Genomic DNA, 26,628 nt, shown 5'->3' with positions numbered 1-26,628 from the left:
CCCATATTATGTTAAGTCAGATTTTACACCTTCTAAATTGTGTCCCTTCAACAAATCATTGCAGCCGACTTGCAGCTATCTTTTGTTGGTCGGGGTATTTGTTTGTTGCCTCCAACTCAGCCCCTCCTACCCCACTCTCCTGAATATGTCATCATTCAGAATTAGAGTTTTGTGCACTTACCTTTATTAGTGAGTTGTATACTTTTCTGTGTTATCGTGTTGTTGCTTAATATCCTTTTGTTTCCACTTAAACTCTCTAGCATTTCTTATAAAGAAGATTGCAGGGTGATGGACTCTCAGCTATTCTGTGTCCTGAAATGTCATCGTCTTCATTTATGAAGGACAGCTTTGCTGGGAATACTCTTCCTGAGTGGATGTTTTTTCTCTCTGTTTTGAACATATCATTTCACTCCCTCCTGGCCCACAAAGTCTCTGTCACGGTGTCTACTTTAGCCTCACAGAGTTTCCCTTGAATGTGATGAGCCTCCTGTCTGTCACCACTCTCCAGTATCTTTGTATTTGACTTCTGATAGTTCGATTATTATAATGTATTTCAAAATATTCTTCTTTGGATCAGTCTTGCTTAGAGTTGTTTTAATTTCCTGAACTGGGTACCCAAATCCCAACCAAGATTTGGGAGGTTGACATGTAGAATTTAAATTGCTTTCTGCTTCTTTCTCTCTTTCTTCTCCTTATCGAATGTGAATAATCTGTAAATTTTTTACTTTGATAGTATCTCAAAGGTACTTCATCTTTTTTTTTTTTTTTTTTTTTTTTTTTGTTGGGTAGCAGTCATTTCACAGGGTTCCATGGATCTGGGGGCAAGAGTGACAAGTCAGGAGGGCCACTTGAACCCTCCCCCTAAACAACCCTCCTGCCTTGGAGAGGCCAGACCTCTGGTCCTCCATTCTGCCCCTTCTGGACCCAGCTTTCACCCTAACTTTTTTCCTGTTCACCTCAGGACTTTCTTTCATATCCTTCTTCCTAGGAAACCCTTCTCCTCTTTCCTTTCTCTTGCTCTCACCTGCACAGTTTGCTGGGACAGATCCCAATTTCAGGCATACGCATGCCCTCCCAGGTGCCCTTAGTGATACCTACACCTCCTTTTTACAAACATCTCATTCCATCCAACAGTTTTTCCTGACATCCTTGTTTTGACAATTGTGATCCTCTCCTCTTAATATTTATCTACTCCCTAAAAATATTTGTATGTCCCCTCAATTTTTATTTTTTTTCCCAGTACCAGAGTTTGAACCCAAGGATGCTTAACCACTGAGCTATATCCCCAACTCTTTTTTTAATTTTGAGACAGGGTCTCACTAAGTTGCTGAGACTGACTTTGAACCTGTGATCCTCCTGCCTCAGCCTCGAGAGCCACTAGTATTATAGGCATGTGCCACTGCGCCCAATCCCTCTCAATTTTTTTCTTTATGCATTTTTTGCCTGATGGTATTTTGGGGGGAGGAAGAGGTACTGGGGCTTGCGCCTAGAGGCACTTTACCACTGAGCTATAGCCCAGGTTGCCCAGGCTGGCCTGGAACGTTGGGGTCCTCGTGCCTCAGCCTCCCGAGTCTGGGGTCACAGGTGTGGCCACTGTTCCCAGCCAGCTCTCCATTTCTTCTGGGTGGTAACTACAGCTCTATTCCTTTCATTTGTTGGTGTCAAATTTTCCCGATTCTCCCTTCTCCTTGCAGCCTTTGACTGGGGTCTGTGCACTTGAGAGAGCATACACCACTTTCAGACTTTACGTGTCGTTTCTATACATTACACTAATCCTTAGGACTCCAGGCTGAGTGACTTCCTCGGGGCACTGTGGAGTGGAGGATGAGCCAAGTCACTCGGCCACCACGGAGTTCCCACTGGGGTCTGTGCTTGGCAGGCCTTTCTCCAGGTACTCTACAGCCCAAGGTCCTCTCTGCCCCTAGGTATATCATCTGTCTCCACAACCCTTGCCCTTTGACGTGGCACCTGGAACTCTCCAGGGTCCACAGGCTCAGTCCTATTACTGAGTAACAGATGGGTGTGGCATTGTCTAGCCCCTGGGTGGACGAGCAGTATTGGCATGGTGTACAACTGAGTGTCTGGAACCAAATGTTAGAGCTGCTTCAGGGTCAACAACCAAGATCCAGGCCTTCAGACCTCTCTCTGGGGCAGCAGTGGGTGTGTGTCCCAGAATTTCCTGCACAGGTGAGCCTCCTGTATTACTATAGTTGAAATGATCTGGAGCTGATTTCTGTGGCTGCTTTCAGGTACAACAGTGCGAGTAAGCTCAGCAGGTCAGCCTACAGGAGCACTGACCAGGTATACCTCGTACAAGGTCCCAAACTGGCAGAACCACTCCACAGCCATAGCAGAGAGGGTCCAGGTAAGAGACTCAGGGCCAACACCTCATCTGCTGTGTTACCAACATCTGCAGACTTGCAAGATACACAGCCAGGACATGAGGCGCTACTGTGCCCTAACTCTGCCTGAACCCATCTTCAGCAAGTTTTAGCCACAGAATCAAGGCCAGAGGGGAATGTGGCAGTCCTCACATAGTGACACGGATGTTTCCAGTTCTTGAGCTGAGACACTCTTTCTGTCTTGGGCTCCATCAGGGTATCATATTCCTCCTTGAACTTCCAAGCACCCACAGAGCCTGCTGCCCTGGTGGCTGTGGCATAACAGGGAGGAAACACAAAGCAGGGACCCCCTATCCAGCCACATTGCTGTCATCACTCTCCACTTTTCATGAATTTTACTTGACCACTTTTAGATCAACCAATATTACAAAGAGTTTCCTACACCAGAGTTAAGAATATGGGGCATAGTGACAATTAATAGTCCACTTTCCACTTGTCATATAAGTTAAGCTCCATGCTTTACTCAAGTTTCCCTTCTTACCTAAAGTTCATCTGTTCCAGCTCCCTCTCTAGGACAAAATGTGACATTTCATTGTCAGAGCTCCTTAGATTCCCCACTGTGTCTGTTATTGGGACATTTCTTGTTTTTTATGTTGACATTACTTAGAGGTGAAGTGTTAAACAGGATAAAATTATGGAAAGTTAATAGTCATAAATCATAGTGTGCATGAAAATTTTTAACCATTTGAAATTCTCCTTTCATGAGACACTTTGTAGGTATGAGACCCAAGGTAACATTTACTTGGTCTTCAGTACAATTAGGAAAGGAGGGTGGCCAGGTGTGGAGAGACCATTCTCATCACTGAACACCCTCTGTCTGGCTCAGTGTGCTCAGGCAGAGAGTTGCTCTGTTATGTTCAGGGTCTTATTCAGTAGCTGAGATGTGGTCAAAGATGTTCAAGTTCAGGGAGAAAACTTGTTTGAATCGGTTTTACAGTGTTAGAGCTTGTGTTCATTTCCTTTGCTGCTGAAACACACACACACAGTTGGTGGCTTAAAACATCAGTGATTTGCTGGGCATGGTGGCACACACCTGTAATCCCAGCAACTCAGACACTGAGGGAAGAGGAGCACACGTTCAAGACCATCCTGGGCAACTTAGCAAGACTCTGTCTCAAATTTTAAAATAAATAAATAAAAACAACTGGATATGTCAATCAGTGATAAAGAACCCCTGGGTCAATCCCCAGTACTGCAAAATTTAATTAATTAATTAATTAATTGAAAAGGGCTAGGGATATAACTTAGTGATACAGTGCCATGGATTCAATCTCTAGTACCACAAAAAATAATTAATGGATTAGAACAACAACCAAAAAAAAAAAAAAGATACCAAACCCAGGCAACTCAGCAAGCTTCTGTCTCAAAATGTTTCCCTACCTTCCCAGCCTCAAAAGGCTGTAGCACTGCTTGGCCTCTGCCCTTCAGTACTAGTACTTTTTCTTCTCATCAAAACCACTTACATGGGCTAGGGCTGAAACTCAGTGGTAGAGTGCTTGCCTAGCATGTGTGAGGCATTGGGTTCAATCCTCAACACCACATAAAAATAAATAAAATAAAGGTCCATCAACAACTAAAGACAATTTTTTTTAAAATCACTCACCTGTTATACCTTATAGGATTAATGTCATGGTTTGAAACTAATCCCATGATAAAACATTAAAAAATACAGCCTTTCAGAATTAGAATTTCTATGATTTTCTAGTTTGTTTCACAAAACATGACAATCATTACTGGGGCCTGGTGCTTTAAATATATACACTATACAAGTAGTAAATTTAGAATATGTAAAAAAGAAGAGGGAGTAATTAAAAATATTCACACAAACCTCCCTCATCAAAGGGAGTGCACAATTCAAGTCTCTTACCAATGTTCCCAATTTGATATCTTCTCAAATTAGAATCTCTCAGCTTCATTTCTGATGCAGAATCATGCCTCTGCCCCCTGCCTGCTTGTGCAGAGGGAACATTTCCTCTTTGTGTGTCATAGAATCATTTGTGCTAATATTGCTAAATAAAATGAATTTCATTCTTAACAGGCTCTGAAAGTTGTTTTTAGTTTGCATTCATTATATTGGCAGCTGGTTTAAGAAGCCCATACATATTCCGATGTAAGAAAAAAAGGAAAATGGCCAGGCAGACATGGGACACACCTGTAATCTCAGCAGCTCTAGAGACTTAGGCAAGAGAATCACAAGTTCAAGGCCAGCCTCTGCAACTTAGCAAGCTTTTGTCCCAAAATAAGTAAAAATGACTGGGGGTATAGCTCAGTGGTAGAGCACCCTGGGTCCAGTCCCCAGCATAGAAAGGAAGGAAATGGCAGCTTGGATCTTATTCATAAACACATATAAAGGGATGTTTAATGTTACTGGTTTTTAGAATCAGCAGCCAATTTGTACTGAATAATCATAACGTGTTCTGTGTAGATATCTCAATCTTCGTAGCGTCTTATCGTAATTATACTAGTGAGGAAGCAGACACAACTTAGTACCTGTCAGAGCTTAGAATCACATCCTGAGAGTCAGAGCCTGCATTCTTTTTGTTTTGTATTGTTTTCGTTTTTGTTTTTTGTGGTGCTGGGGATTGAATCCAAGACTTTGGGCATACAGGGCAAGAACTCTACCAACCGAGCTATATCCCCAACCCCAGAGCCTGCATTCTTAATTTCACCAAGATATCCCTTACCAAGTTATCCAGACCTTTCACATTCCACCTCCTTCACTTAGGGATTCATCTTGAATTTCACATCATTCTTAGTAAACACATTTATAACGTTACATAAATTGGTAGTTTATATATTCTATCTCTTACTGTGAGATATTTCTCTTTTGTTTGTTTGGTGTTTTGTTTGTTGTTTTGGTTTGGTTTGGTTTTTGTACTGGGAATTGAACCCAGGGGCATTAACCTCTGAGCCACATCCCCAGCCCTTTTTAGAGTCTTGCTAAGTTACTTAGGGCCTTGCTAAGCTGCTGAGGCTGGCTTTGAACTCATGATCCCCCTACCTTAGCCTCCCAAGCTACTAGAATAATAGGCATGCACCACTACGCCTGGCCTTGATTTTATTTAAAATTTTATTTCCTGGAGGACTGGAGGTATGGCTGAGTGGGAGGTATAGCACTTGCCTAACATGTTTGAGGCCCTGGATTTGATATCAAGCACCACAAAAATTTAAAAAAATGTATATATACATGTGTATATATGTAATTTATTTATTCATTCTCTGGAAAATCTAGGTTACATCAATGAATTATATCACTGGTCGTGATATTAAACTATAATATAATTACTAGTTGGTATAAATGGGTGAAAGATACACAGGATATCTCAGTATTCTCACAACTGTATGTGAATCTATAATTCTCTTAATTTAATAAGAAGCCCCCTAGCCAATCACATATGCAATCCCAGGTACTTGGGAGGACAAGGCAGGAGAATCTCAAATTCAAGGCCAGCCTCCACACCTTAACAAGTCTGTCTCAAAATAAAAAGAAGCAGGCATGCGCTTCTTCTTGTGGACTCAGGGACTCAGAAAGCTGAGGCAGGAGAATCACAAGTTCCCGGCCAAGCAAGGCAAATTAGACTCCATCTCAAAATAAAAAGGGTCGGGATACAGCTCAGTGGTAGAGTGCCCGTAGGTTCAATCCTCATGTCATAAAAGTAAGTAAATAAGGAGTGGAAAAGGGCTGGCGTTGTAGGTAAAACAGCCCTGGCTTCAGGTGGTGCAAAAAATAAGTAAAATAAAAAAGAAGCCCAAGAGCTGTGGCCTACTCCTACATTCCAGTCACTCCAGGAGGCTGAGGCGGGATCACAGGTTTGAGGCTAGCCTGGGCAACAAAGCATGATTCTATCTCAAAACCTGAAAATTTCAAAAAATAATATTTTTCATAAAAACAAATTAATCCTCTAAGTAAGCTTAAGCATACATTTGTGAACTACAGTTATTTCCTTGATGATTTTCAAACTGTAGAGTCTTTAGTCAGACTCCAGCAGCTAAGTGCCTGAGGTCTCCAGAGCCGGTGACATTCCAACTTGGAGGTGAAGGCATGATGCCAGGGCATAGCTGCTCCCTCACATGGTCTTAACCCACCAAAGGGGGATGCTGAGGAGGAAGCTCAGGCAGCCCCTGGTCGAGGCCTGCGGAGAATGACGGGCCTGGTGCTCCAGGAGCTGCTGGTCTTCAGGTCTCCCTCCTTACCTCCTCTCTCTAACATGTCCGACCACAGGTGCAGACTAATCAGGTGGTGACAGGGCAGAAGTACAATCCACACTCCCTTCACCCCCTGAAAGGAGGCAGCACGGAGGGAGCCGTCAGTGCTCCACCTGTGTCCCTGGGTAGACATCAGAGAGCAGGTTTGGGTATTGCTAAGTGCCAGGAAACAAAGGAAAGGTTTTCAGCAAATTAGTCCAAATTAATATCTTCTGAACTCTTCCTGCACACTCAAGGCTAAACTTAAAAAAAAAAAAAAAGTTGGGGGTTGGGGCGGTAACTCAATAATGGAGTGCTTGCCTAGATTCCAAATCTTTTCATCATTTACAAGTACATGCACACATGTTAAAGGAACACATCACTTGTTTGACTCATGAGGTATACAGTTGTCCAGCAGTATCTCAGTGGAATTGGTCCCAGTACACACACACACACACACACACACACACACACACCCTCCCTCCCTCCTCTGTAAGAACAGATATCAAAATCCACACATTCTCGAGTCCCTTGTCTTGCCCTTTGCCCAGGTGTGCCAGAGCAGTGGAGTAGGTTGTAGACATGCCAAAGAAAGTGCCTGGAGACAGCATGGGAGATGGGATCACTCCGGACGCAAAGCTGTCATCGTGAAGATATTAATGATGGCACATCAGATCACCCCTACAGCCATGCTCTGGTGGCTGGAATCACTGCTGTCCCCACAAAGTGACAGCTACCATGGGCAAGAAGAAAAATCACCAAAAGGTCAAAGATCAAGTCTTTTGTGAAAATTTATAATGACAATCACCTCATGCCCAAAAGGTACTCTGTGGGTATCCCCTTAGACAAAACTGTCGTCAACAAGGATGTCTTCAGAGATCTGCTCTTAAGTGTAGGCCCGTCGGGAGGCCAAGATTAAGTTTGAGGAGAGGTACAAGACAGGCTAGAACAAATGGTTCTTCCAGAAGCTTCAGTTTTAGATATTTTTAAGTGTTCCCATCATTTAAAACAAAATTAAGAAAAAAAAAGAGGCCAGAGACGGCGGGCGCCACAGAGAGTTCTGTGGTGACAGGCTGAGCATAACTCTGACCCTTGTGCTGCTTTGGCAAACAGAGCCCCCCCCCCCCCCGGCCACTTCACAGCACTCTGCCCAGGGCAGCAGCTAGCTGGACAAGTGACACAGTGCCCTCAGTTCTGCAACCGTCCCCACTCAGGGGGGTTCACCTGTTAGGCTTCGGAAGCAGCAACATTGTTGGCATCAGTTTGCTGAGTTTGCTTGTATGACCAGCATCCCAGGGAGCACCTGTTGTGCACATGCAAGAAAGTAGCTTTTGCCAGGCATGGTGGCATGCACCTGTAATTTCAGCAGCTCAGGAGGCTGAGGCAGGAGAATTACAGGTTCAAAGCCAGCCTCAGGAACATAGTGAGGCCTTAAGCAACTTAGTGAAACCTTGTCTCAAAAAATAAAAAGGGCTGGGGATGTGGCCCCTGGTTAAGCACCCCTAGGTTCAATCCCTGGTACCCCCCCCCAAAAAAAAAAAGAAAAAAGAAAAAAAAAGTAGTTTCCACAGGTAACACAGACTTGCCCTAGTTCCCAGTGTGCATAAGAGAAATCTAGTATCCTCCTAGATAGTGTATCTGGACGTTCCTGCCCAGACTTGCTCTCATTCACTTGGCTAGGATTTTGGGAACAGAAAGGGGGCAATCACATAAACATATATTGGAGAAAAGATAGTCTCTTCAACAAATGGTGCTGGGAAAAGTGGACATCCACATGTAGCAAAATGAGATTAAACCTCAATCTCTCACCCTCCACAAAATCAAAGTAAATCAAGGACATAGGAATTAGACAAATGATGCTGCACCTGCTAGAAGAAACTGTAGCCCCGACTCTCCATCCTGTCCACAAGACTCCTAAGGTGCAAGAAGTAAAATCAAGAATCAGAGAGCCTGCAGAATGGGAGAAAATCTTTGCCACCTGCACCTCAGATAGAGCATTAATCTCCTGGATATATAAAGAACTCAAAAAACTTACCAAAAACCATATAACCCAGTCAAAAAAATGGGCAAAGGACCTGAACATGCACTTCACAGAAGAAGAAATATGAATGACCTACAAATATATGAAAAAATTCAACGTCTTTAGCAATTAGAGAAATGCAAATTAAAACTACACTGAGATTCCCTCTCACTCCAGTCATATGGCAGTTATCAAGACTACAGTTAACAATAAGTTGGCAAGGATGAGGGGGGAAAGGTACACTCATAACACTGCTGTTGGGACTGCAGATTTGTGCAAGCACTCTGGAAAACAACATGGAGAGCCCTCAGAAAACTTGGAATGGAACCACCATTTGACTCAGTTATATACTCCTCAGTATATACCCAAAGGACTTAAAATCAGCATATTTCAGTGACACAGCCACATTAATGTTTATACCAGCTCAGTTCACAAAAACCAAGCTGTGGGACCAACCTAGGTGCCCTTCAACAGATGAATGGAGAAAGAAATGTGAGATAGACACACACACACCTACAATGAAATATTACTCAGCCATAAAGAAGAATAAAATTATGGTGTTTGCTGTAAATGGATGGAACGGGAGACTATCGAGCTATGTGAAATAAGCAAGTCCCAAAAAAACAAAGGCTGGTTGTTCCCTCTGCTATGAAGATATGCAGATGCTAACACAATGAGAGGGGGTGGGGATAGAAGTTCATTGGATTAGACAAATGGAATGATGAGAAGGGAAGGGGAATGAGAATAGTAGAGACAGTAGAATGAATCGGACATCACTTTCCTATGTTCATACGTGAACACACGACCAGTGTAACTCCACATCATGTACAACCTCAAGAATGGGAAGTTATGCAAGTACATGAAAAAATGCTCACCATCTCTAGCAGTCAGAGAAATGCAAATCAGAACCACCCTAAGATACCATCTCACTCCAGTAAGATTGGCAGCCACTATGAAGTCAAACAACAACAAGTGCTGGCGAGGATGTGGGGAAAAGGGTACACTTGTACATTGCTGGTGGGACTGCAAATTGGTGCGGCCAATGTGGAAAGCAGTATGGAGATTCCTGGGAAAGTTGGGAATGGAACCACCATTTGACCCAGCTATTGCCCTTCTCAGACTATTCCCTGAAGACCTTAAAAGAGCATACAACAGGGATACTGCCACATCGATGTTCATAGCAGCACAATTCACAATAGCTAGACAGTGGAACCAACCCTGATGCCCCTCAATAGATGAATGGATAAAAAAAATGTTGCATTTATACACAATGGAGTACTAGGCAGCACTAAGAAATGACAAAATCATGGAATTTGCAGGGAAATGGACGGCGTTAGAGCAGATTATGCTAAGTGAAGCTAGCCAATCCCTAAAAAACAAATGCCAAATGTCTTCTTTGATATAATGAGAGCAACGAAGAACAGAGCAGAGAGGAAGAGCAGGAGGAAAAGATTAACATTAAACAGAGTCATGAGGTGGGAGGGAAAAGGGAAATTGGATGGAAATGGAAGGAGACCCTCATTGTTATACAAAATTACATATAAGAGGTTGTGAGGGGATGGGAAAAAATAAGGAGAGAAATGAATTACAGTAGATGGGGTAGAGAGAGAAGAGGGGAGGGGAGGGGGATAGTAGAGGATAGGAAAGGAGCAGAATACAACAGTCACTATTAAGGCAATATGTAAAAACGTGGATGTGTAACCGATGTGATTCTGCAATCTTTGTAACGTTTTGAATAACCAATAAAAAAAAGAATGGGAAGTTATGGTCTACGAATGTATGTCAAAATGCACTCTACTGTCATGTAGACCTAAAAAGGACAAATCAAAATACATGGGTTTAGGAAGGGGGGGCATTCAGGGACACGGTGTTTTACTGCCCCGCCCCCTTTTCGAGGATGATAGTCCTTTATAGAAAACGTGGCGTTTGTATGAACCTGTACACGTCCCCTGGTGCACTTGATATGGCCTCCCGATGAGTCGTACCGACTGCGACGTGGACGGGTGGGCGCTGCTGCACTGGAGGTCGCGCGCACTGGGCACCACCGCAGGCTGCACTGCCTGGTCTGTTGCCCACGTCCCCCTCGCTGCCAGCCCCACCTGCGGACAGCCGCCTGCACTGGCCAGGCCTCCTGCGTCACAGTGGCCCTGTGTCTGAAGCCCTCTTGCTTCTCGGTGGGCCCCCGCCGCCTAGCGCGGGGGTGGGGTGTCCAGCGCAGCGCCTGCCCGGCCCCTCCCGCGCGGCCCCCGCTGCATGCTGGGAAGCGGTGCGAGGCCTGGGTGCCATGGAAACGCACACTCTGCAGCGAGGGCAGTTCCGATGTCACGGGGCAGCGTCCCCAAGAGGCCCAAGGCAGGAGTTGGAACGGGCTTGTTCTCCTGTGTTGCTGGGTGTGTGCGCGCGCACCAGGAGGCCTGGGGGGGGGCTCCGAGCTCTGCGCATGCGCCTGTCCTGGCCCGGGGTCGCAGGGACCGCAAGCAACACGTTGTGTGGGGGCGTGCAGCCCTGCGCGGAGCTGTGTCCCGGTAACGGTGACGCAGGTGTGCTCTGTGCGTCACCGGGCTGCGGGGCGCCGAGCAGAGGTTAACGCACTTGCTCCACCGTGTGGACTGCTGTCCATTGCTGCGCAGGCAGCGGGAGGCGGGAAGCATCCATCGTCCCGAGCCACCACTCCACTCCGGGAGCCACAGGTGTGTGGGCTGCTGCCGAGCGTCTCCGTGTCCCGAGGTGTGACAGGCTGAGCTGGTGGGTGTGACGCGCCGAGGTACAGTCCGTGGTGGGGTGTAGGTTTGTGAAACCATGTTTGGCACGGATTGGTGCCTTTTTGGTGGCTTTTCAGCAGATGGCATTTTTGGTGATGACAGATGTGTGATCTTGCACCCTATAGTTTGTTTCCTTCCTGCCTCTACTGAGTAGTACCTACCTGAGAGCAATGGGCCCCAGGGGACAGAGATCAGAGCCTGAATCTCCTCATGAAAATGACCAACAAGGACAAAGACATGGTCGTGAGATGACAGTTTCAGAGTCCTAAGTGTTCTCCCCCGGGCTATCTGGACGAAAGAAGCTGGCCTAAAAGTGCGGGGGTTTTAGGTGATGGGAGATCGCCCTGAGCCAGCAGAGCTGCGTCACGTTCCAGAACCTTAGTGATTGAGCCTGGTGCTCGGGGAACTCTCAGACATTCGGGACCTAGGGACAGGTGTACCTCCAGTGTGCTTTCTGTGTTCGCCTGTGCAGCAGAAAGACCCTGGTGCCTCATTCTTGTTTTCCTCTCTCCCCAATCCAGCTAAAGAGAAAGCATCCTCAGTTGGAAGACTAATCACACATCGTGAAGTCAAGGTTCAGGTGAGTTACATGTCTTGGTTTTGAATGATTTTTCCCTAGATCTTAACAAGAGACTTAAAGGTGCTGATCAAGAGCATATTGTTCTTGCCTCTGCTTTTTTTTTTTTTTAACCAGGGATTAAACCCAGGGACACTTAACCCCTGAGTCACATCCTCAGCCCTTTAATTTCGAGACAGGATCTTGCAGAGTTGCTTAGCACCTAGCTTTTGGTGAGGCTGGCTTTGAACTTGCGATCCTCGTGCCTCAGCCTCCCGAGCCACTGGGATTACAGGTGTGTGCTACCACACCCATCTTTTTCCTACCTTTTTTAGCTTTCTGAAAATAGAGTTGTGATGAGGATGAAATTTTTTAATACACTTAAAAACATATTGAGGCCCCCTAAAGCATAAGTGCTCAGGACATGCCAGCTTTAGAGGCTGTGTGGAGAGCCTGGGTGTTCAGACAGTGAGCCACATCCATGTGAATGTGACTGTGTACTAAGAGGTCATACAGTGAACCAGAGCTTCAGACAGCCCAGCACAGGAAGCTCAGCCTGAGGCCCTTCCTTGAGCTCCATCTATAACTTTCCAAAATTATAAAATGCACTCACACATATACCATGTTTATTATACAGTAGCGTTTGTTATACAGTAATATGTCAGTGTTTTCCCCCTTAAAGAAAAACTGTGATTCCATGGCATTAAGAAAGTGTATCTTTGGGCCAGGTGCAGTCCGCATACTATAATCCCAGCAGCTAGGGAGGCTGAGACAGGAGGATCACGAGTTCAAAGACAGCTTCAGGAATGGAAGGCACTTAGCAACTCCGTGAGACCCTGACCCTACTAAAATATAAAATAGGGCTGAGGATGTAGCTCAGTGGCCAAGTGCTCCTGAGTTCAATCCCTGGTATCAAAAACAGAAAATGTACCTTCAGGCTGGGGTTTTAACTCAGTAGTAGAGATTTTGCCTGGCACGTGTGAGGCACTGGGTTCACTCCTCAGCACCACATAAAGATAAATAAATAAAATAAAGATATTATGTCCATCTACAACTAAAAAATAATAATAAAAAATTAAAAAGTGCATAGTCTGGATAGCTAAAAAACAAAAACAAAAACAGATGTGTGTTCTGCAGTTTTGAGGCTAGAAGGCCAAGATAAGGGTGAAAACCTGGTTGCGTTGGAGTGAGGCCTTCAAATTGCAGACTGCCCTTTCCTACCGTGTCCTCACATGGCATAAAGAGAGCTCAGGGCTTGAGGATCCTTTTTGTAAATGCATTAATGCCATTTATGAGGATCCCACCTTCTTGACATAATCACTTACAAAGGCCCCACTCCTGGTCCTTCACCTTGGGGGACAGGATTTCAATTTAGGCATTTTGATTGGACCCAGCATTCAGTCAGCAGGGAGTCTGCAGAGGCAACTTGGCTACATTATTTGCTCAGGGTCTGATTTGTGTTCCAAAGACAGGGAAAAGATAATCGAGGACAGGAAGGTGATAATGATTTTAGCAACACCCTTTTTGCAATATTAGGCCTTATATCGAATTTCTTTGTCGCTGTAAAAAATTACTATAGATTTATTGGTAACAGAGCCCTTAGTGGTCACACATCTGAAATCAGCCTCCCTGAGCTGAGACCAAGGTGTTGGCAGAGCTCTGGTCATGTTCCTAATAAGGGTTCCTACAGCTGCTGGCCCTGTGTGGCTTCTGACCCTTCTTTTACCAACAAAGACAAGTCAAGTCCTTCCTGTCACCTCATTCTGACCCTGCTTCTGCCATCACATCTTTCTCTTCTTAACACCCCCCCCCCTTTGCTTATGGATCCTTTCGGTTACATTGGGCTCACTGAGATAATTCTAGATAATCATCCCTATTTTAAAGTTGAAAGGCTAGCAATTTTAAGTCCATCTGCAACTCTTAACTTCCCTTTGCCATTAAGGTGACATTCACAGTGCCAGAATTACCATGTGGATATCTTTGAGACAATGATGCCTGACACAGACCTGTCTATTCAGAGTTTGACCAGTGACTCCAGTGTACCTGCTCCCTACCAATGTGACCCTTTTTGTAGGCAAGCTGTGTGTGTGTGGCTGAGAACTGAACCCAGGGCCTCCCACATGCTAGGCAAGTATTCTACTACTGAGCTACACCCCAAGGCTCCTTTTTATTCTTCATGTTATTTCTTACAATGGAATTAACACTGACCTGCTATAAAATAATTGAGACCCCTAGGGAGCTCATAAAGAAGAATTTAAGTTATCCACAATCCTTAGGTACAGTAGCCATGCCTGTAACTCTAGCTACCTGGGAAGCTGAAGCTGGAGAATCACACGTTCCATCCCAGCCTAGGCAACTTACAAACCCCATCCAAAAAAAAAAAAAATTCTAATTGTACCATTCAGAGAAAACCACTTTTAAAATTTTGGTATGTTCCAGACCTCCCAACAGTCGTTCATAATTAAATTCAGGATTTTAATGTTTTTTTTCCACAGAACATCCCAGTATGTGCTGATGAACAATGCTACAATATCACTGGGTACTTTACAAGTAGGGACTGAACAAATTACACCTGCAAGATTCATGAACACAAGTAATAGATGTGGGCAATATAAGTAACATTTCCAGGATAAAAGAATAGGGTTGCAGCAGTTAAAATGTTCATACATACACATATAATCTTGGCAATTGAGGAGGCTGAGGCAGGAGGATCCCAGATTTGAAGGCCAGCTTGAGAAACTTAGTGAGATACCATTTCAAAATAAAATCAGCTAGGATATAGCTCAGTGGTTTGGCACTTGTCTAGCACATATGAGGCCCTGGGATTAATCCCCAGCACCACAAAGGAAACAAACAAAAGTCACACCAGTCTCCCTTGTCACTTTAGAACGCTCGATGCAGCTGTTCACTCGATGCTAATTTCTCAAGCTGTCATCTTCTCAGATCAGTCTCTGAGCTTGATTTTTGATGCAGAATCATGTCTCTGTTCCCCTGGGTGCTTGTGGAGAGGGAGCATGTTTTCAGTAATATATCAGAGTTTCCTTTGCTAATTTGATTAAGAGTTTATTCTTGAGATCAGGTTCTGAAAGTTTTTAGTGTTGATTATATAGGCAGCAATTTTGAACAGCACAAACTTCAGCCTAAGGACAAATGGGAAAGGGCAGACTTGACTTTCTTTTATGAAAACATTAAATGGGACCCGGGATATCACTGGCCTACCATGAGCAAGGCCCTGAGTTTAATCCCCAGCACCACAAAAAAAAAAAAGAAAGAAAGAAAGAAACCTAAATGGATGTGTAATGTTCTTGATCCTCATAACAACAGCTACCTTACATCCATCATTATGTATGACCAGGTGTTTGGGTTGATTATCTTCCTTATAACTGAGACGGTTATGGCTTATAATCTTTTTATTCCACACTGAGTTGGTACTGTCACTCCAGGTTTGGTTCGGCATTGTGGTCCTGTAGTGGACTTCAGCCTGGACACACAACTGATGTTCTGTATGGTTAATTTCAGTCTCCAGATCAGCTGCTTCCGTGTCTCCCAGTCCACCCTGAATCGCCGGTTGCTCTCTCCAGTGTGGTCAGCCCCCACCTGAAACAAAGAAAGCCGTTCCTATCAGGTATGACAGGTTACCTCACAGAACAGAATCTGGTGGCCAAGGCCGTGTGCAGCTGGGCTCTGGGCTCCTGGGGGGCCCGGATTTGTCCAGTACCCCTCCACCTTCCCCAGGGTGTCATGTTCATGTGCATGTTGGGAAGAAAGGGTGAGGAGTGAGGTCCCATTAGGTCATTTGGAAACCCAAACTGCAGGTGGTTTTTATGTCTCTTTTTTCATTCCTTTTTTCATTCTCATTTTTCATTCTGACCCCCCAGATTCTGTGTCTTCAGTGGAAGAAATCCCAAGATGAGCAGTCAAGCCCAGAGGTCTGACGCCATGGCCCACGTAAGAGCGTATTACTTTTCATTCTTGGAATATGACAGTCAGGCTTGTGGGATCGTTGTGAATTGTCCTGAGCTGCTGACTCGGCCTCCTGTACACTGGGTTTTTTCTCCAGAGAACTGTTGAAGTGATGCAGGAACAAAGCCTCTTGAGGGGTGCTCAGTCCTGTCTGTGGCTTGCTGCCTTAAATATGTTGGTCCCACTTGACCTCAAGAGGAGACAGATTCTCCGCTGATCTTGTTTTCTGGGTGCACAGGAGGGAACTTTCAGATCCGCTGATCTCAGTCTTAGCATGCAGTGAGATGCCGGTCTGGGGGGCTTTCACAGTTGGGCAGAATTGGATGTGGCTATGAGGAGGGCCTGTGGACACAAATCACGTTCCCTCCCCGAGTATTGGAAAGTGAGCCAAGGGCGCTCTACCTCTGAGCTACTCCCCCAGCCCTATTTTATTTTTGAGACAGGGTCTTGCTATTGCTAAGGCTGACCTTGAACTTGCAATCATCCTGCCTCAGCCTCCCAAATAGCTGGAATTACAGGCATGAGCCAGTGTACCTGAATTAGCTTTTGTCATTACAGAGGAACACTGTTTAAAGTCTGCTCTGGCATGATGGTGAATTTGAGGCTTGAAAACATTAAAATATGCCACGCCCTGTCTTCTAAAATAAAAGATCTGATTTAAAAAAAAAAAAAAAAAAGGAGAGGCCGGGGTTGTGGCTCAGAGGTGGAGCCCTTGCCTAGCACGTGTGAGGCACTGGGTTTGATCCTCAGCATCATAAAAAATAAATAAATAAAATGAAATAAATAAATAAAGGTATTGTGTCCATCTGTAACTAAAAATATTCCCAAAAAAGTGGGGGGGGGGTACTGTGGGAACCCACACTGGTCGGGCATTTACCGGACACTGGCAGGCTCTGCTGTGAATTCAAGGACAGCTGGGCTGCCTTGTCTGCTCCTCCCGGCAGGTGCAGGTCAGGGTGTGGGCTGCTTCCCGGGCCTCAGCAGGGCTCAGTGTGGGGGCACACAGGGTGCTGCCCCAGGCACCGGTGCCTCAGCCTTCCTGTGACCCACCCCAGGGAAGCCACTGTCTCTTGTCTCATCCTGAAGCCCTTTCTGTCTCTCATCCTGTTTGCAGGGTTCGGTGACATTTTCAGATGTGGCCATAGACTTCTCTCAGGAGGAGTGGGCCTGTCTGACCTCTGCCCAGAGGGACCTGTACTGGGATGTCATGTTGGAGAACTACAGCACCCTGGTCTCACTGAGTAAGTCGCCGCCTCCCTGCCCTGGACTCTGCGGCCTGCAATGTCTGGTTTTCAGCAACACCTCTCAGGAGACTAGCCAAGTGTCTGCCTCTGCTCCCAAGGGAACGTTCTGAGTTTCGCAGTAGGGACGAGGACATTACACACTTCATCTTCCCATCTGCCACTTATCTTCCCACCTTTGTCTGGCCTCCTGTGTGTCTCTCTGCCTTAGTAACCAAGGGGTGAATTGGAATTCTGGGGTATTTATTCCATGGCCATCTTCAAAGAAATGAAGCTGTACCTTAGGCTACCATGTTAATTGCTCTTAATGGTCTTTGGTACTTTGAGGATCTACCTCAGACCCAAGGTTATTTGGGTTTTTTTTGGGGGGTGGTAGTTATTGGGGATTAAACCTAGGAGCACTTAACCACTGATTCACATCCCCAGCCCTTTTTTATTTTTTATTTAGAGACAGGGTCTCACTGAGTTGCTTAAGACCTCGCTAAGTTGCTGACAGTGACTTTGAACTCACGACCCCCCTGCCTCAGCCTGTCGAGTCGTTGGGATTATAGGCACACACCCCACACATGGCTCCAGGGTGATATTTTGATACATGTATGTGGTAATAGTGATCAGATCAAGATAATTAGCACATCCATCACTTGAAACATTTATCCTTTGTTTGTAGCCAAAGCATTTAAGTCCTCTGTTCTGTGTCTACTTTGGCATATACAATAAGTCATGATTAACGATAGTTCCCCTATAGTGGTGTGGAGCACTAGAACACACTCCTCTTGTCCAACGGCAATCTTGTGCCCCTTTGCCAACCTCACCTACCTCCCTCCACCCCCCGCCACCTCTGGTACCCACTGCTCTACCCTCTACTTCTGAAATCTCCTCCTTTAGCTTCCACGTGAGAGAGAACGTGTGGCATTGATTTTTCTGTGCCTGGCTTATCTTAGGCTCCTCCGTGTTGCCCAAAGGTTAGAAGCTTATTCTTTTTTATGGCTGAGTATAAAAGCACAACTCTCCAACTACATGTTCATGTTGTTTCATAGTCGTTCTGAGTTTGATTTTCTTGGATTTTCTAGGAATGCCATCACATCATCCACAGAGTATTCTTGTTTTATCTTCACTTTTGAGATTTTTCCCTCTAACTCCTTTTACTGAAATGTGTCAGCTGACAGGAAACGACGGGGCTTGGCCACCAATGTGCTCTTCCCATTTGATGTTAGTGGCAGTGACTCCAGTGCTTCCCCTTTGACTGTTGAGGTGCCAGGAGTAGAATCTGCATTGCCAGGAGCTCTGGGTGACCCTCATTTGTTCTACTGAAGGCCTTTAGTTTTGGGCTTGGGGTTAGGTTTGACTTTGTTTTCCTGTAAAGAAAATATGTTGTTTTTCTTTCAGATTTGGAATCATCCTATGAGGCTAAGAGTTTAGCTATACAGAAGAGTATTTACAAAATGAATCTTCACAAAAGGAATTCAGGTAGCAAAAGTAAGTCTCATCCCCCGAACAGGATGCCTGAAGGTGAGTCTGAAGTCCCACAGGGCTCTCAAGAGAGAAATCGCAGTCGAGTAAAAGTCAACTCGAGAAAGGCGCCTGCCAGCAGAGACCGCACCCCTCCGAGACCCCACGCCCGGCCGCACAGCAAGGAGAGCTCCTACGAGTGTAAGGAGTGCGGCAAGGCCTTCAGCCGCGGCTACCAGCTCAGTCAGCACCAGAAGATCCACACGGGCGAGAAGCCCTACGAGTGCAAGGAGTGTAAGAAGGCCTTCCGCTGGGGTAACCAGCTCACTCAGCACCAGAAGATCCACACCGGGGAGAAGCCCTACGAGTGTAAGGATTGCGGCAAGGCCTTCCGCTGGGGCTCCAGCCTCGTCATCCACAAGAGGATCCACACTGGGGAGAAGCCCTACAAGTGCAAGGATTGCGGCAAGGCCTTCAGGCGCGGCGATGAGCTCACTCAGCACCAGCGGTTTCACACCGGGGAGAAAGACTACGAGTGCAAAGACTGTGGGAAGACCTTCAGCCGTCTGTACAAGCTCATCCAGCACAAGAGGATCCACAGCGGGGAGAAGCCCTACGAGTGCAAGGATTGCGGCAAGGCCTTCATCTGCGGCTCCAGCCTCATCCAGCACAAGAGGATCCACACGGGCGAGAAGCCCTATGAATGCCAAGAGTGTGGGAAGGCCTTCACGCGGGTCAACTACCTCACTCAGCACCAGAAGATCCACACTGGGGAGAAGCCTCACGAGTGCCGGGAATGTGGGAAGGCCTTCCGCTGGGGCTCGAGTCTCGTGAAGCACGAGAGAATCCACACAGGTGAGAAGCCCTACAAGTGCACCGAGTGCGGGAAGGCCTTCAACTGCGGCTACCACCTCACTCAGCATGAGAGAATCCACACCGGTGAGACGCCTTACAAGTGTAAGGAGTGTGGGAAGGCCTTCATTTATGGGTCAAGCCTTGTCAAACACGAGCGAATTCATACAGGAGAGAAACCCTATAAGTGTGAGGAGTGTGGGAAGGCCTTTAGTCACGGCCATCAGCTCACACAGCATCAGAAAACACATATTGCAAAGTCGTACACATGTAAGGATTGTGGAAAGGTATTCAACCATGCGAACCATCTTAGAGAGCATCAGAAGACACATAACAGCTGAAACCTCCCGACACACACGACACACCAAGGCCTCCCTCCTGCATTCACTCCTTCCTCAACATGAGGGAGACCCATGATTTAATTTAACATCAGAAAGCCTTCACTGGTCATCCTTCTAATTACAGAGCATCACAAGTCACACTAGAGGCCAACTTGGAGAGTTGGAGAAGTCACTTTCCTTGATGAGTATGACTGCTCAGTCATTTTTACTGGACAGGTTCGCTGAGCAAATGCACAGAGCTTGCCAATACCATTCCATCTTTTTTATGTTTGAGGTTCATTCTAGGAACAACTCTGCTGATGTAACGTGAGGAGGCCATCAGCCGTGACCCGTCCCCTGCCAGTTATCACCATCCACCTCTACCCCCAGTGAGACACACAGCACTCTGCTCATTGCCTGTGCATTACAGATGCTCCTTGGCACACAGTGGGGTCGTATCCCAACAAACCCACCCTACTTGAAAAGACATTCACAACTGCATTTAATACACCTGACTCAGCAAACATCGTAGGTCAGCCCAGCCTACCTGAAATGTGCCCAGAACACTCCCATTAGCCTAAGTTGGGCAAAATCATCTAACACCAAGGGTATTCAATAACAGTGGTGAATGTCTCACCTAACTTACTAAATATTATATAGAAAGTGAAAATCAATGGTTCTATTGGGCACACTTTCCACCATTGGGAAGCTCTAATATAGTGATTCTTTTGGGCACACTTTCCACCACTGGTAAGTTCTAAAATCAGTGGTTCTCTTGGGCACACTTCCCACCATTGGGAAGCGCTAAAATCAGAGGCCGTATTGGGTAGCTTTCCGCCATCGTGAAGTTCTAAATCAGTGGTTCTACTGGGTACGCTTTCCGCCATCGTGAAGTTCTAAATCAGTGGTTCTATTGGGTAGCTTTCCGCCATCGTGAAGTTCTAAATCAGTGGTTCTACTGGGTAGCTTTCCGCCATCGTGAAGTTCTAAATCAGTGGTTCTACAGGGTAGCTTTCCGCCATCGTGAAGTTCTAAATCAGCGGTTCTACTGGGTAGCTTTCCGCCATCGTGAAGTTCTAAATCAGTGGTTCTACTATGTACGCTTTCCGCCATCGTGAAGTTCTAAATCAGTGGTTCTACTAGGTAGCTTTCCGCCATCGTGAAGTTCTAAATCAGTGGTTCTACTGGGTACGCTTTCCGCCATCGTGAAGTTCTAAATCATGGCTCTACTGGGTACGCTTTCTGCCATCGTGAAGTTCTAAATCAGTGGCTCTATTTGGATACTCTTTCGCACCATCGTGAAGTTGAAAAACCTTGGCTGTTTTGGGTACTCTTCTTGCACATTATGTTAAAAAGATGAAAGTTGAAATATCTGTAAATCCAGACCGTCTATATTTGTAGAATGTATGTTATGTGCATTGTTTGTACACAGGGATAATCACACCTACCTAAAACTGCTATGTGGAAATTAAATGTTTGGTACATGTAAACTCTCTGAAAATGTATCTGGGGTATTGTTTCAGATCAGTATTTATCACCTATTGTTCTTGTGATCATCACCATTAGTGTTCTTAGTGAGTTATCAAGACCACCTGGAGTGCAGTGAGTTTAGAAGAGATAATCGAACATCTAGGTTTCAGAGAGCACAGAAGATGACTGTCACATCTTGGGCTGGACAGTCATGTCGGTGCACAGAAGGCATGGACATAAAAGGTTAAGTGCAAGGCCTGTGAAATGATGCCGCAAGATGGAGAAAGGGCAAGCAGATGCTCACTCTGCATGCACCTACGAGGGACTCAGAAAACAGACCAGCTAAGAGGGGAAGAGTAAGCACTTCACCGAGAAGGCTCAGCAGCGGGGAAGCACATGGAAACAAGCTCAGCATCGTGGCTCTCCAAGTCCAGTGCCAGTGAAGACGGGGGCGCCGGATGGCACAGGTCAAAGTCACAGCAGCTGAGACTGTACTTCAAGTGTCTTACCACGAAGGACAAGTGAGGTGAGGACGTGTGTGATTCAGTCATTCCACATTGTATACATGTATCAAAACATCCCTTTGTACTCTGTAAATGTAATATAAACAGTAAAAAGTGTAATTCAATTATTTGTCAAAAAATACTAATAAAGAAATTTTTAAAGGCACATTTGAGCTGGACTCTTGGGGAGGAGCTAGGGCTGTCCGTAGCCTTGCAGAGGAGGCAGGCAAGTGGCTGTCCTGGGGAAGGAGCCAGGCCAGCTCTCCCGGGAGGCCTGAGAGAGCAGTCAGTCTCAGAAGGGACCTGAGCCACCGTAAGCGCCTGAAGTGAGGTACAGGCTGTCTCTGGGGAAAGCCAGGCACCGAGCAGGAGCTGAGACTGTGAGGGCTTGTGTACGGGGCATTGGGGTCGGAGAGAGGAGAGCGAGCCTGGGCCATGGGGACCAACTCCCAGAGCTCAGGGCCAGGTTCTGGGAGACTGATGAGGGCGGGCGGGGGGTGGGGCTCAGAAGCTGGGAGGGGGGCCTGGGAGGTGCCGGGGAGCTGCCTCAGCCAGTGGAAGACCCTTCAGCACAGGGCAGACAGCCGCGTCTGGGCCCCGGGGTATCCTGTGGAGGTGGGCAAAGGCTCAGAGCAAGATCAGAGCAGGGCGTAAGTTTGACTCAGGGTTGGGGCTGCATGTCAGCTGGAGCTACTTAGTGCTCACTGTTTGGCTAAGTGACAGATTGAGTCCTTGAGGGAGCATGTTCGGGTAATGGTCAGACCCAGGCCTCAAGGCAGTTCCTTTCTGGACCATGTGCCACACCAGACAGCCTCGTGGAGGCCACCATCCTTCCTAGTACCCCCTTCTCTATGGACTCTAAGCCAGCCCCTCTTTGCCACCCAGAGCTACATTAATGGGTGGGTACTGCCCTTCCTGCCAATTCTATATAAACAGGGGGGGGTGGCAGTAAGGAGGGCAAGGGGACACGTGTGTCGTGAGGAGGGGCTGGAAGTCCGTGGAAGGGGAGCGCTCCACAGCGGAGCAGAAACAGGACTGTGAGGCTCCCGGGCAGAAAGGCAGGCTGAACGCCTCCTGGGTGGCTGACGGAGGTGGTGCCCAGGTGGAGCCGGTGCACCGCGGTGGCAAGGCAGTAGGATCGCACATTCCAGGCCGTCGGGGGCAGCTTTGTGAGATCCTGTCTCAAGCTGAGAAAGGGCTGGCGGACCCCTGTACCTGGGAGGCACCTCCACCATGCTGTGTGCCCGCGGCTCTCCTGAACTCACCCTGCCAGCTCACCGGATCCAGCCCTCGGCACCACGCTCCCTGCTGCTTCCCCACCCAGTGCCTGCTGCGCTCTGGGTCCCGCCACCGCTCGACACCCCTGCCCCTCTCTGCTTCTGAGTGCAGCTCCTGTAGGTCCCTCATTGGGAACATGATAATTGTCTTCCTGTGCCTGGTTTATTTCACTCACATAGTGTCCTCCAAGTTCATCCGCCCTATGGCAAATGCCCATGTACTGTATATGCAAAGACCCCTCAGGGGAGTTGGATGTGTTTCACCAGCCAGGAGCAGTGGCAGCACACGCCCACCCATACCCAGCCACGAGGGAGCCTGAGGGAGGCTGAGGCAGGAGAGCGAGGTCATCCTCAGCAATTTAGCCAGGCCCTCAGCAATGTAGCCAGACTGTCTCAAAGGGGCTGGGAGTGTGGCTCAGAGATAAAGCACCCTAGGTTCAATCCCCCACGTTTTTACCCCAAAAAAAATAAGAGAATGAACATGTCCCCTCTCGGTTTAGCCATTCACAGTCCATAGATGTCAAGACATGAGTCATGCATGTACAAAAATTTTTGTCAACTAAAAGAATAAACAAGACCGGGTACAGTGACCCACACCTGGAATCCCAGCGGCTCAGATGACAGAGGCAGGAGGATCACGAGTTCAAAGCAAGCCTCAGCAATTTAGCGAGGTGCTAAGCAACTCAGACCCTGTCTATAATAAAATACAAAATAGGGGTGCGATGTGGCTCAGTGGTCAAGTGCCCGAGTTCAATCCCTGGTACCCCCCGAAAAATAAAAAACTTTTCAAGGGGGCTGGGTTTGTGGCTCAGTGGTACAGCACTCAACCTAGCACGTGCGAGGCCATGGTTCAATCCTCAGCACCACATATAAATAAAAAAATAAAAAAGTATTGTGTCCAACTACAACTAAAAAATAAATATTTAAAAAAAAAAAAAACACTTTTCAAGGCATTCTGCTCCCTGGTGCTGGAGGGCTCTGAACACGCCCAGCCTTCACAGTCCAGCAGGTCCGGCCGTCCTGGTCCAGGGGGCGCCTGCAGGGCCCCGGAGCTGCTCTTCTCTGAGCTCGAATGGACTCAGCATTAGAGGTGTTTTCAGGGAGGGCTGGGGAGCTTGAGGCTGGTGGCTGTTGCTCGTTCTCCAGGCTGTGCCAGATCCCAAATCCCCAAAACAGGGAGCAAATCCTAGTGGGGAAGTGGGACAGCCAGGTGGGAGGCAGTCACTGCTTTAGCCTCAAGGGTTTCCACGTCAGGCTGGAGACTGGTCCGGGGGAAGCTATAGAGAACTGTGGAGCCCTCTTCCCCCAGAAGACCACTCACCGATCGCCATCCAGACCCCAAGTCACACCCAGGTCCCACAATGATACCAAGGGGAGGACGGGCAGCACAGGGACCTGTGGACCAAGCCATGTCCCCAAGCACACCAGCCATCTGAGAGCTCCCGTCCCCCTCAGGGTGGGAGCACCAGCCCTATTCACATTGTGCAGTTATGCCGGTCCATGCCAGGGACCCCATGGGGCGCTCCAGAAGAGATGGGATAGGGACGGATTAGCACTGAGTGCCAGGGACCAGGCGGGGGCAGTGAACGACTGCTGGTTTCTGCGCCCGCTCCCTTCATGTTCTCCCAGGTCTGTGCTCCAGGATGGGTAGTCTAGGGACAGCAGGTCTCCTACCTTGAAGTGAAGAGGGGTGCTGTTCTGGGGCTGTGTCCAGATGGCCAGTACCACCCCAACAATAAGCAGCAGCACAGCCACTGTCACAGAATCAGAGTCTTCAGAGAACAGGCGCTGGGGCCACAGGGACCAGGATCAGGCACAGGATGGTAAGCAGGGGGACTGAAAGGGACATTGGGGAGGACGAGTCCAGTTCCAGAGCCGAGTAAAAAAGGCCCCTGTCCACATCCCCACAAACCCAACCCCACCCTCAGCTTCAGAACCCGGAAGTGATCCTGCAGCTCACCAAGCAAGGAGGCACATCAGAGACCAGCTGGCCAGATTTCAGAGTCAGGTGGCAGTGGAGGGGACACACAGGCTCCTGAGCTGCTTCTGTCCAGGGTTCACCACAAGCATGTCCACCTCTATTTTCCTCATTCTTGCGGAAACTTGAGTTCTCTTCTGGCTGCACCTGGATGAGCAGTGAGCAGGCGAGACTGCAGCCACCCCACACATCCACCGTCAGGCAGCCAGGCTCAGCAAGCTTGTCAGGGCTGAGGGAGTCTCACCTGAGGACCAGGACAGAGAGGCCACCAGGGAGAAGGCCAGCAGGGACCCAATGGACGTGGGGAAGGCCATGGATGCTAGAATTAGGGCACCAGAAGGGTGAGGCGGGAAGGGGGACAAGGTGAAACTGGCTGGGGAAACATCCAAGTTCAGGAAGTCCCTCAGGGAAGGCTCGGGCTGTCTCACCTGTGAGGATTCCAGAATGATAGTGGCCAGGGCGCCATGCGTGACCTGGCATGAGTCTCGGGAAGAGCAGCCCATCCTCCGCCAAGGCACAGGTCACCCAAGGCTCAGGGAACACGGACCCCAGGAGACTGGAGGAGGAAAGGGACCAGCTGAGGGCATGGAGCTGTGGAAACGGGGCTTCCGCCTTGACTTGTGTGGAGCGGCAGGTCCCTCCCTCCGTCTCAGTCCTGAGGGCTGGGAACCCTAAGAACCCGACAGCAGATGGGAAAAGCTCTTGGCACCCACCTGAAGGAAAGGGCACACAGGGTGCCCATGGCCATGGCTTACCAGGCAGGAGCCCACCCCACGTGCACAAAGCCTCGGTCGGGCTCTGGGCGTGGAACTGGTACCAAGGGGAGGACCGCAGCCCAGGGACCTACTGGTAGTAGGGCGTCCTGGGAGTGAGCGCGGAGGAGACGCCAGAGCATATCACACAGCGGAGCTGAGGGTGGCGGGCCTCCTCCGCTGCAGGGGACACACACTGAGGGGCACAGGGTCCTCTCCCCCCCCACCCCGCACACTCCCCAAAGCAGGTGGGCTCCACCAGCTCTAAGCCCAAGGGCAGCCCGATCTATGTCGCGGCGGCCTCGGGAGGGACGGCCACAGCACCTGTAGTGGCCATGCTGTCAAAACCAATAAAAGCAACGAAGCCGCTCCGGGGGAGTCCCATCCAGGCCGAAAGGCACAAACCTGCCCTGTGCGCACACCTCCCCTGTGCGCACTCCTCCCCTGTACGCACACCTCCCCTGTGCGCAGACCTCCACTATGAGCACTCCTCCCCTGTGCACACACCTCCCCTGTGCGCACTCCTCCCCTGTGAGCACTCCTCCCCTGTGCGCAGACCTCCCCTGTGCGCAGACCTCCCCTGTGCGCACTCCTCCCCTGTGAGCACTCCTCCCCTGTGCGCAGACCTCCCCTGTGCGCAGACCTCCCCTGTGCGCAGACCTCCCCTGTGCGCACTCCTCCCCTGTGCGCAGACCTCCCCTGTGAGCACTCCTCCCCTGTGAGCAGACCTCCCCTGTGCGCAGACCTCCCCTGTGCGCAGACCTCCCCTGTGCGCACTCCTCCCCTGTGAGCACTCCTCCCCTGTGCGCAGACCTCCCCTGTGAGCACTCCTCCCCTGTGCGCAGACCTCCCCTGTGCGCAGACCTCCCCTGTGAGCACTCCTCCCCTGTGCGCACTC

General features: G+C 48.2%; 1 protein-coding gene across 5 annotated transcripts in view; it reads left to right on the top strand.

Annotated features, from left to right (window-relative positions):
• Window positions 1-21,889, top strand: part of Znf331 (zinc finger protein 331) — a 29,103-nt gene extending 7,214 nt beyond the window's left edge. For 3 of the 5 annotated variants that reach the window (XM_040279912.2, XM_021721421.3, XM_005342375.5), the window contains 5 exons: window positions 11,891-11,949; window positions 15,445-15,550; window positions 15,804-15,873; window positions 17,003-17,129; window positions 18,516-21,889. In XM_040279912.2, the coding sequence (XP_040135846.1) occupies window positions 15,835-15,873; window positions 17,003-17,129; window positions 18,516-19,771 (1,422 nt within the window). In that variant the 5' untranslated portion in view covers window positions 11,891-11,949; window positions 15,445-15,550; window positions 15,804-15,834 and the 3' untranslated portion in view covers window positions 19,772-21,889. Of the gene's footprint in view, window positions 1-10,867; window positions 11,353-11,890; window positions 11,950-15,444; window positions 15,551-15,803; window positions 15,874-17,002; window positions 17,130-18,515 lie in introns of those variants that run through there. The other 2 variants (XM_021721424.3, XM_021721423.3) reach the window with 2 other exon arrangements.
• The last annotated feature ends 4,739 nt before the right edge of the window (window positions 21,890-26,628 follow it).

The sequence above is a fragment of the Ictidomys tridecemlineatus genome, chromosome 15, assembly GCF_052094955.1.
Source record: "Ictidomys tridecemlineatus isolate mIctTri1 chromosome 15, mIctTri1.hap1, whole genome shotgun sequence".
In the NCBI taxonomy this organism is placed as follows: domain Eukaryota; kingdom Metazoa; phylum Chordata; class Mammalia; order Rodentia; family Sciuridae; genus Ictidomys; species Ictidomys tridecemlineatus.
Note: the sequence above shows the minus strand (reverse complement) of the source record. Positions and strands in the feature narration are given on the sequence as shown.